Source organism: Babylonia areolata, chromosome 18, assembly GCF_041734735.1.
Source record: "Babylonia areolata isolate BAREFJ2019XMU chromosome 18, ASM4173473v1, whole genome shotgun sequence".
Taxonomy (NCBI): Eukaryota; Metazoa; Mollusca; class Gastropoda; order Neogastropoda; family Buccinidae; genus Babylonia; species Babylonia areolata.
Window position 1 is genome coordinate 39,245,222 of NC_134893.1, and position 12,361 is coordinate 39,257,582.

General features: G+C 42.3%; 1 protein-coding gene across 1 annotated transcript in view; it reads right to left on the reverse strand.

Annotated features, from left to right (window-relative positions):
- Positions 1-4,387: 4,387 nt before the first annotated feature.
- Positions 4,388-12,361, reverse strand: part of LOC143292754 (alsin-like) — a 44,213-nt gene continuing 36,239 nt past the window's right edge. Inside the window, 2 exon segments of the mRNA XM_076603298.1 lie at positions 4,388-8,823; positions 9,800-9,982. Of these exon segments, the coding sequence (XP_076459413.1) occupies positions 8,779-8,823; positions 9,800-9,982 (228 nt within the window). The 3' untranslated portion in view covers positions 4,388-8,778.

A 12,361-nucleotide genomic window follows, 5' to 3' on the forward strand; every position in this document is an offset into this window, starting at 1 on the left:
GCTTGGCGTTGCTAGGGCGCTTCTCGCGACCCGCGAGATCGCAAGTCATGGACCCCTACCCCCCACCCCCCCACACTCCCTCGTTCTCAAATCCGTACCCCCAACCCACCACCACCTCCTCTCTCTTCACGCCTCAAATCCGTAAATCCGTAGCCACAGACGTGGTCTGCTGAGGTGGAAAACGCGAAGACGATAAGACTATTTTTATGGGTTTGGCCCATGGACTACATACGTCCGTGGTTAGGCCTGTTTAGTAGTGGTGGTAGTATCAGTAGTAGTTGTGTAAGTATCAAGGATCTATGTACAAGCTTTCTATTTCAAACAGTCCCAGTACTGTTGGGAGTACATCAGCAAGGCCATTGCTGAGGACCCTGAGCCAGCAGAAGGATCCCACTCTCTCAAGCAATTCTGGACCTTCATCAAGCACCAGCGCTTCTCCAAATCCAGCATCTCCCCACTGAAGGTCAATGACAGCTCGCTGAAGACCCAAAAGCCCAAGTGCAAGCCCTGAACGACCAGTTCCAATCTGTCTTCAGTGACAGTAGAGACTACAGTGATGAAGAGTTTGGAACCAAGTGCCACATTTCTGATGTTACTCTCACCTCTACTCTGACAGATCTTCACATCACAGAAGAAGGCATCAAGAAGATACTGCTTGGGTTAAACCCATACAAGGCAGCCGGGCCTGACAACATCAATCCACGAGTGCTGAGAGAGCTCGCTCCAGACATCGCACCAATCTTGACCATCATCTACCAGTCATCTCTTGACACAGACGATGTACCATCTGACTGGAGAGTGGCTAATGTAGCACCCATCCTCAAGAAGGGAGAGCACTACGACCCAGCTAACTACAGGCCAGTATCTCTGACAAGCATCCCCTGTAAAATTCTTGAGCATGTCATTGTCAGCAGCCTCATGAGCCATCTCAAGAGCAATAAAATCCTGTGTCCTGAACAGCATGGTTTTCGCAAAGCAACATCTTGCGAGACACAACTGCTGGACTTTACTGAAGAGCTATTCACTGCCATGGAACAGGGAAACCAAGCCGAAGTGATCATAATGGATTTTGCCAAGGTGTTCAGCCGTGTTAACCAGAGTCTCCTCCTCCATAAACTCCACCACTATGCAGTTCAAGGCAAGATCAACAAATGGATCAGGGATTTCCTGCACGAGCGACAACAAACAGTAACAGTCAATGGAGCCTCCTCAGAGCATGCCAAGGTGAGATCAGGAGTCCCGTAAGGGTCGGTTTTAGGACCAGCACTGTTTCTAGTAAATATCAATGATCTCCCAGAGCAGCTCACCTTCTTGACATGCCTCTTTGCTGATGATACTGCTGTATATCGCCTCTCTGCTAGTGACCATGACCAACGCCAGCTCCAAGATCTCCACCATCTTGAGCAGTGGGAGCAGAGCTGGGACATAGCCTTCCACCCAGGAAAGTGTACCACCCTCCCTGTTACCCGCAAGAGAACCATCACCAAGAATCAATTTCGGCTCCATGGTCACACTTTGGCAACCCTCATCTCTGCCACTTACCTTGGCATCACCATCTGCCAAGACCTCAGCTGGGACCTACATATCAACAACATCTGTGCCAAAGCCAACAAGACCCTGGGGTTCTTGCGACGCAATCTGAAAGTGAGCGCCACTCATCTGAAGGAGACTGCCTACAAGACCTTTGTGCAGCCCATACTTGAGTACACCTGCTCAGTATGGGACACATAGCCAACAGAGCATTGACAAGATTGAGACTGTCCAGAGGAATGCAGCCCCGTTTGTGACCAACAGGTACCACAACACATCCAGCATGTCTGCCATCATTGACAGACTCCAGTGGCCCTTCCTCCAGCACTGCAGAAAAGTCGTTAGACTAGCTATGCTGCGTAAAATTCTCAATAATGAGGCAATTGTGAATAGAAGCAAGCTGGTCTCTGCCTCTGCCAGACTGAGAAGAGGACACCTACAGCAGCTGAGCCACATCCAGTGTAGGACCCAATACAGAGGATCCTCCTTTCTGCCAAGAACCATCGCAGACTGGAATGTGCTGCCCGAATCAGCAATGGCAGCCGACACCCTTGACACTTCAAGTCAAAGGTGCCCCAAGAAAACTGAAAACTGCAAAAGTAGTAGTTAGATAGAGCAGGTAGGATTAGGCATCCCCCTCCCAAACACCCCACCTCTTTAGAACAGTTTGGGCCCAGCCCTCCCTTTTGGAGGACTAGGATCAGCTAGCCCCTGAGTGGGTGAAGAACAAAAAGTAGTAGTCTGCTGATAAAACTCACACAGAGTAGGTGTAATGCAAACTTTTTCTCCCCCACACTACCCCCACACCCCCTCCCCCTACCACCATCTGTCTAGTTCTTTATCTTTTCTATACGATAGCATCTCTATCTCCACGCGACCATCTAGTCGCGGCAGAGTAATCAACATGATGATTGTGGCCGTCAACTGGATGATGATGATGATAGAATAACTTTATATCATGGTCAAGATTACAAACCAGATTTGCCAAGATTTTCATCAATTAAAGCTTCTAAGATTATATCATATTTTTAGCTTGAAAATTCTGAGGAATCGTCCAATTGACTTTTGAATATATTACAGGTGAACGTCCATCCATATTTTGGTAACTGTTACTGAAATAATACTTTTTATTGGATGTTAGAGAGAGAGACAGACAGAGAGAGAGAGACAGCTAGAGAATTTCTAGTTGCCTTATGTTTGCATCTTCATGAATATTCATGGGATTGTCTTTTTTTTTTTTTTTTTGTCTTTTTTTTTTTTTTTTTTGTCTCTTTTCTTTTTCGGGTGGGTGGGTGGGTGGGCTCCCCCTTTATATATATATCTATAAAAAAAAAATTTCATCCTTTATTTTTCATATGTGTGTGTGGAGGGTTGTGGATGGAGGAGACTTTATTTTTTGTTTGTTTGCTTTTTTCATGTGTGGAGGGTTTTGGCGGGAGGGGACTTAATTTATTTTTCCTTTGTTTGCTTTTTTCTTGTGTGTGTGTGTGTATGTGTATGTGTGCGAGGGTTCCCACTGAGGGAAATAAAAAAATCCCTGAAATTCTAGGGGGTCCAGGGGCATGCTCTTCCAGAAAATAATTTGAAATTTACATTCACATGCTCAACCTGTGGCAGTCCCTGCATCAGCTGTCCACAGATCTACAGCTATCGATGTCTGGTGCCCTTTAGGCCCACACTCTGCAGAGGAGATTCTGCACTCCTGACGAGTCCGTTATGTGGTGTTTAGAGGTGCATGTTTTGATTCAGAAGGGAAGACAGAAAAACTGCGGGACTGACAGACAACATTGCAGAATTGACAGGCTTTGACACACAACCGACAGATCTGGAAGAATCTGGTTAACACTTCTTCTGTGTAACACCACAGTGACTCTTAACAGTTAAGGGAGAAGAAGTTCTGATTCATGCTGAACATAATCACTGCTGAGTTACAGGAACTGACTGAGTGAGCGTCTCTTTTGGAGTGTAGACCACCAGTCTTTCAACAAATCCTCTGAGCATCTGCTCATACCAATGTGGACTTTGACTTATCGCAAAGTTTAGGATCGATCTAAGCACTGGGTGCATTAAGTAAAAAAAATTGGTAATCTTTTTTAGTTCTTGACCAGCTGCTGTTGAGTGGTTGGTGTCAAATATACTGGCTGGCTGGAAGGTTGAAGGTTTGAACATCATCATAGGTTTATCAACTTGGATTTCTCATCCTTGTGCAGCTCCAGCTCCAGCCCACAGCCTAGCATGCTAAGGCCAGTATGGAGAGAGTGTAACCATGTGGATGAGTCTTTGTCTCTTCTCTTTCTCTGTCTGTATGGTATGTTCCCTTCCCCTCCAGTGTGTGTATAACATGTCAAAGAGCAAGAGAGAGGGGCTGATGTGTTTATCCATCCTTTGAATTACACACACACACACACGCACACGTGGAGTCATGGCCTAGAGGTAATGCGTCCGCCTTGGAAGTGAGAGAATCTGAGCATGCTGGTTCGAATCACGGCTCAGCCGCCAATATTTTCTCCCCCTCCACTTGACCTTGAGTGGTGGTCTGGACGGTAGTCATTCGGATGAGAAGATAAACCGAGGTCCCATGTGCAGCATGCACTTAGTGCATGTAAAAGAACCAACGGCAACAAAAGGGTTGTTCCTGGCAAAATTCTGTAGAAAAATCCACTTCGTTAGGAAAAACAAATAAAACTGCACAAAGGAAAAAATATACACAAAAAAATGGGTGGCGCTGGGGAGAGCAGCCCGAATTTCACACAGAGAAATCTGTTGTGACAAAAAGAGAAATACAAATACAAATATAAAAAAACACACACAAAGTCTTTTGCATGCACAAAATAGAAGCAAACTTTAAACAAAAGTACCACATTCCAGACTTTATTTCAAAAGCAATATAATATTTAGCATTACATGGTGACCTTCACTAAGGAAAAAATGAGACAAGAGATTTTGACAATTAAACAAGAAAAATTCACAACTATTAACTGCAGTATGTGTTAGCAACAAGTCAATTTCAACACTATCACAGTCACTTTTTTTTTTTCTTTCATCCAATTACGAATTATCAGTAAATTTTGCAAAGAACTTTTAACTTTTTGTCTTATTTCTAATCTCAATCTCTATCAAGATTGAGCAAAACCGCTATAATAATGAATGCAGTTTTGAGGTAATCATGTACTGGAACAAAAAATAATTTTTAAAAATCAGTCTAAAGACCTTAGCATCAGGAGCAATGGCAGACATTATCAAACACTGATTTCATAACAGGACGATATGAATGCATTGTCTGAATATCTTCTCTTCTTTTTTAAAAGAGTTCATATGGTTTCCTATCACCCCAAAAGTACAGCCATTGGAAAGTTTTGATAGTTCTTGTTCTTGATCTAGATATGGTGTTGATAAACACCTTCCAGTTCCCCACCCTTTCTTCCTGTACTCTCCAACCCAACTCCAATGAACAAAAGTTTTAAAAATTTGATAAAAAAAAAAGCACTGAGCCTGTGTGTAACTTGACCTGACTCTGTGGAGGACATATCCTCATCAATGTAACGAATACTCAGTCAGATCCACCAAGGTTGATCACAACCATTTTGCTCTTTCTTTTTCTTCACAACAAATTGTCCATGTGAAAATCCAGTTGTAAAAAATGGTATATAATGCAAAAATTATCTCTCTTTATTGATGCATGTGCTTGTTTTCACCTCATGGTGAGAAAGAGGTTGTGTCTGTGAGTATGTGTGTATGTGTGTGTGTGTGTGTGCTTGTGTCTATTTGTCTGTATCTGTGATTCTTGTTGCATACCAATTAACCTCACCAGAAAAGTAACCCAATTCTTGAATAAAGGCAATAAGGTCAGAAATCATGCTACAAATCCATTGAATTTTTGGTATGTTTTTTTAATCGGACCTACAGTGGATCACCTTGAACACATGAATATATTCTTTCATAACATAATATAAACCAATACCATGTACATTAAAAAAAAAAAATACATTGTCAAAAAGACACATTTGTGACTGTTTATTAGCTACTTTCCTTGAGACACATGACCAGGGAATATGAAAAAAAAAAAAAAATCCACTGACAGTGTTCGGAATGTAGATCACTGAAAACCCACCACTATGATGTCATTTCCACAAATGCAGCATTGTCACAACTCCTTTTTTTTTTTTTTTAAGTGGATATGTATTAACACAATTAGATACCTTAAACATAAGATAGGCAATAACCTCCATTCCAGGCTTGGATGTGATACCAACTTTATCAACCACAAAATAAAAGAAAAAAATTATTTAGACCTTGGTCACTGCTGAAGTGGCAATGTGTTACCTTGTCTATAATTCAGCTTGAACAACACTGACAATATGACAGATGAAAGAATGTTTGAATTAAAGATGGGCTAAATACCTTATTTTCTTATGTGCATTTGTTGAAATAAACAAATAAGCCTAATCAGATAGCTGATTCATGAAGTTCTCATTTTGTTGCAGTTACTGCTACACCCTTTCATTTCTATATAAAAATCCATACAATTTTTTTGAAAGCATTCATTAATCATTGTGGCCATGAGAATGTTAAGTTGGAACACCTCATAAGTTTATATATGCTTGGTGATCACACACTGAATCAACAATCATTGTACCACTGTTGTTCAAAACAGCCCTTGCTGTGAGAGTTGATCCATTTGAAGACATTGTCTGGAATCAATGAAACAGTTCCCATTTCTATTTGGCTTGTTTCAAGTTTACATTTATATCAAAAGTTGACTTCAGAATGCTGTTAAACTTTTGCACTCAAACTTCCCTTCAAGAAAGTAAAGTAATCTTACACAAATATATCTGCCTCCAGAGGCCCCCCAAAGCCTATTTTTTTCTGTCAGGATGCTTTGGGACTTCATTTCCCCCTATGAAATACTATTTAAACTCACCTTTTCATCTCCACATAAGTATATTATCTGTGAATTATTTCTCTTGATTGCTAAATTCCAATTAAGAATGAATACTACAAATTACTTCTCCAGCACAGCTTATCTATATGTGTTACGAAATTGGCAGTAAAATAAAAATGCATAACAAAAATGCCAACACCTATAAAAAGCACCAAATCATATACAGTAAGTATGAACTTTGCGAGCAACCACAGTTTATGCTGAAGCAAGGCAATGTTGTACAATTATCATGTGTGAAGCTACCTCACAAAATGACGAACATCCTCTGATCAGAATCACTCATAACCCAGAAAGAAAAAGTGAGATGCACCATCATTCTTCATTCAGAAAGAGAAAGTGAGAGAGAAACACATGAAAAGGAAATTTTCTTCCTAAAATTACTTTTAAGTAACATACTTACCGTGACCCACTAGTGCAGACTCCAGCAAGGGTCTGATTCCTGTCCTGTGCAAACTACTACCCGCCTAAGCGGAGAAAACGAAAGTAGCTATGGCCGATAACCTCCCAAAGTAGGTTACCTCCCCTGTGCATCCCTGACAAGCGCGCGCGCGCGCACACACACACACACACACACACAGCAAACAGTATCAGAACTGGATAAATACAGTCACCGAGTGGTTAGAGTACTGGATTCGCACCCAATATTCTGAGTTTGTTCCCCAGTTTCAAAGCACCTGGTGTGTTAAGCGTGGAGATTTTTCCAATCTCACAGGTCAACATACATGCAGACCTGCTAGTGCCTAAACCAAGTTTGTGTGTATACGGAAGCAGCACATCAAATACACACATTAAAGGTCCTGGTGGATTATGGAAACAAGAACATACCCAGCATGCACATCCCTGAAAACAGGGTACGACTGCCTACATGGCGTGGTAAAAACAGTCATACGTGTAAAAACCTACTGGTGCATATGTGTGTGAACATGGGATTTGCAACCCACTAATGCAGGATAAGTATCAGAACTTTAGACATAATGGTGTGATTCAATAGAGGTTCTGACTTCAGCCCATCAATAACCATTTAATCCCCCATATGTTGTTTCGACACACACACACACCCACACACACACACACACACACATTCAACATGGATATATTTTCAAAATTGCATAAGCACTCTCACATCTGCACACACAAACAATATCCATTCATAAACAAACATAATGTACTAACACATCCATACATACAAAGCACACACAAACTCCCATTCACAGACACAATCAAATTACCACAATAAAATACATAAACATGCATGTCCTTTCCATTCAAGCTTCCTGCACATGTTTAAATAATTAAGTTACAATTCCAAACAAAAACAAAAACAAAGCAAAAACAGACACTGCCTGACTGTGCCTTCATATAATCACAGCTGAACAAAAAAAGCCACAAGGAATTGTTAATTACTGACCAACATTTCCATAGTAAACCTCTTGTTTTTTTGTTGGACACACCCACAACTCTTGTACACAATGTTAAAAAAAATACAGCATAATGAAACTCCAAAAGCTGTAAAAAAAAAAAAAGAAAAGAAAAAAAAAAAGCACCCTTTGTGAAATGGAGAGTGTCCAACACACAATGTCATCGATGCTCTGTCATATGTTCAATGTTCTTTGTCAAACCTGTCACTCTCTGTCAAACACTATGCCATACTTTGTCAAAAACACAATGTCACCCTTTGTAACATGAACAATGTCCTTTGTCAAACAATTTCGCCTCTGTAACACGCACAATGTGAACCTATGTTAGAAGCACAATGGCACTTCTGTCAAATGCACAATGTCATCTGTGTAAATGCACAATGTCACCCTCTATCAAACAAAAAATGACACTTCTGTCAAAAGCACAATGTCACCCTCTATCAAACACAAAATGAAACTTCTGTCAAAAGCACAATGTCACCCTCTATCAAAAACAAAATGACATTTCTATCAAAAGCACAATGTCACCCTCTGTCAAATACAAAATGACACTTCTGTCAAAAGCACAACGTCACCCTCTGTCAAATACATAATGACATCTCCGTCACATACAAAATTACACCTCTGTCAAAACCACAATGCCACCATCTGTCAAATACACAATGACAGCTCTGTCAATACAAAATGACAATTCAATAAAATGCAAAATGTCACCCTCTGTCAAATACACAATGACAACTGCATCAATGCACAATGACACCCTTTGTCCAATGCATAATATTTTCATGAAGTTCTTACATGTGACTATGAGCAACAACAGGACTTGACAGCTTTACAGTCACTTGTACGGAGGCAGGTAAAATTCAATGATCGCCATGGATTCCCTCATCAGTGATGTGGCATCTTTTCATTCTGTATCTGGAAAAAACTGGCCTGAAAACAGAAATCGTAGTTTATGCTGTTTGTGTATAAACTGAAGCAAAGAGAAAAAAAAAAGCAAAAAAAAACTATCTGCCCCCACCCACCCACCCTTAAAACCCCTCCCCCCACACCAAGAACAATAGTTTGAAAAACAACAATCATTTCCTAGGTGCATTTACCATAGCAATATTAAAGTCAATTATGTCATTCATCATCATAAAGCTGCCACATCCCACCCCCACCCAACACAAACCTTAAATACACACATGCACACACACACACACACACACATACACTGTTTCACCTTGAGCCTGGTAAACATGATGCCCAGCTCCAAACACACACACACACACACACACACTTGTGTCTTATAAACCTTACAGTTTCATGACAATAAAATCTATTCTATTCTATTCTATTCACACACACACAAACCTCCAACACCCCCCACCACACACACACACACATACACAGAGTTTCACCTTGAGCATAGTGAACATGATGCCCAGCACACACACACACCACACACACACACACACACACACACTGCTTCACCTTGAGCATGGTGAACATGATGCCCAGCACACACACACACACACACACACACACACAGAGCTTCACCTTGAGCATAGTGAACATGATGCCCAGCACACACACACACACACACACACACACACACACACACACACAGCTTCACCTTGAGCATAGTGAACATGATGCCCAGCACACGCACACACACACACACAGAGCTTCACCTTGAGCATAGTGAACATGATGCCCAACACACACACACACACACACACACACACACAGAGCTTCACCTTGAGCATAGTGAACATGATGCCCAGCACACACACACACACACAAACCTTCAACACCCCCCACCACACACACACACACACATTCACACATACACACTGAGCTTCACCTTGAGCATGGTGAACATGATGCCCAGCACACACACACACACACACACACACTACTTCACCTTGAGCATGGTGAACATGATGCCCAGTTCGCCGTGCTCCATGTGGCGCTCCATCAGGTCGTCGATCATGCTGATCTCTGCCCCCAGGTGCCGGATCTTGGCCCGCACCACCACGAACTGGAAGATGGGGAACAGTTCGTCCATGCACCACATGTGGTCCTCACCAAGCACCCCCTGCACCGTCTGGGGAACAGAACACACACACACACACAAACAGATACATACACACACATACACCCACACACACAGACACACACATACACACACACACATGCACACACGCGCACACACACACACACACACACACACAATTGCATGACATCCATCACTCACTGGTCTCACCAAAGACCCTTACACACAAAGACATGTCACTGCTCTTTGTGAGAGCAAGCCAAAATTTGGACAGTGTCCCTCTGTTCTCGGCTGAAAAAGAGCAGCTATGGTGATGAAATTAAAATCTGAACTTTTTAACTGAGTGAAAAGGACTGATGGGCCTGTTTTCATCTTACCCACATAAAGAAAATCTATATATCAGTCAGGGGAATACAAGAAAAAAAAAGGAGGGAAAAAAAAGTAAATATATACAAATCAAATGGCAATAACAACAATGGAAAAAAAAGCCATCCTCAGTAACACTGGATGTTTGGGTTTGACTGTGATGCACTCAGTTTAGACTAAAAAGGAGGAGTTTGTATTATACTCCATGTTTGGTGTTAAATATACTTACCATGTCAAACTGATGCAAACTAGGCCTATTGGTTTGCTCTGCTTGGCCAAATTTCGCGCGGCTAACAGTGAAAAGACGGGCCCACCCGCTCTCAGCCAATCAAACGCCTCTAAAAACTATAAGCGCTTAATCATTCCTTTGGCCAAGGCTCTCCACGCCATCTTGTCAGGTTTACGCTCTGTCTCGTCTTACGCTTTTTTCGGCTATTCAGCGTATCCTTTTGGCCTTATTTTGTTGCATGCGGCTTGTGTTTATTGTATTCTTACATTCTGTGTACTCGATTCGACTCGGCACCCTCGATTCGTTCGATTTTTTCTGCCTCTAAGTCGATCCTGTCTTTCCTTTCTCTGTTGGGGGTCGGATTTTCGCTGGGTGCCTAAGCGCGGGTTCCATGCCTCGTGTGCCATACCACGAAGGCAGGGGATCATAATGCTGGGATTGAGACTCGGTAAGAGACTCTCCCAGGCCCGGAGCTCATGATTCCTCCCGATACGGACCGCGGCGATGCGTCGTTAGACGCTGATCGCGGAGGCGACGTTCGTACCAGTAAAACGGTCATGAAGGGGACCGGGGGGAAAGAGGTACGAGCGTCGCCTCCCGAGGTGTCCCAGCGCGAGGCAGGGAGAAGGGTGAATGGCAAGTCATCTCCGTGCTGTGGGGACTCGCAGCTAGGCGCGGACTCCCAAGGGGAGGCCGCGCCCGGCCATTACCCGGGTCCCCACTCGGAGACGGCCCTCACGTGCCCCATTGTCGTTCCCCCTCCTCCCTTCTCTGTCGACCCCCCTCCCCCACCTCCTTTTGGGGGGGGAGAAAAATTTGGTTCCGGGGGGGGATCTCTACTTTGCCCACCCCGGGCCAAGCCACCCCAGTCTCCCCACGGGAGGGGATTCGGGGCACGTGGCAACCTGCTCTGCATAGACTAAAATGTGCTGTGTTTATGAAATTATATGAGACAAATACTACATAAAGCATAATTCTTTTCATCCGCAGCGAATTAAACGATTTTCCATGGCAGTCCCACTCATACTTTGAATCTGAACAGTTAAAAAAGCTGCACAGGCATTACCTCCACCCTTAACCTTTTTGACGTCCAACTGTCTTCAGGTCTGCCTTATTTCAAACCTATGAGTGTGCAGGAGTCTCTAAAAACAGTGACACTGACGGGTTTTGAATAAGGGTCTTTGGTCTCACCTATGCTAGGACTCAAATCCACATCCTCACAGTCATCAGTCTGTCATGCTAAACTTTGAATCTTAAAAAAATATATATACATCATCAGATAGAACAATCTAATTTTAAGAAATCTTAAAAAAAAGAAAAGCACTTTTGAAGGTAATTGTACACTTTTTGAATGGGAACATGACCATAAGGAACAAGTAAAGTGATTTGCTAATCTGCACAAGATCCACTTCTATATATAAATAATTCATACAGGAAATATATAATAATATGAGGTAACTGGGCATTTTGACCTTTGCGCCTTCTACCAGAAAAGTATGACATACAGTTCAAGATAAACAAACAAAACATGATGAGCATGGAACACTTAGCTGGTGTGATGGTCACTTCTTAGTTTTGTACATTTTGCACATTGTAAATATTTAAATTCACCCTGTAAACTTTCAATTCATCCAGACACTAGCAACTGGTACTAAAAACCTACCAACTAAATGCAGCCTGCACATTAAAACAGTACAAGCTGAGGACAGCTGTCATTACAGAACTGACACTAACAATGGGCAGTTGATGCACTTAGAGATGCAGTAAAAGCACTATATAAATGTGCGTTATTCTTTACTATCATTATCATCATGGTTGTTTTTATCTTTATAATC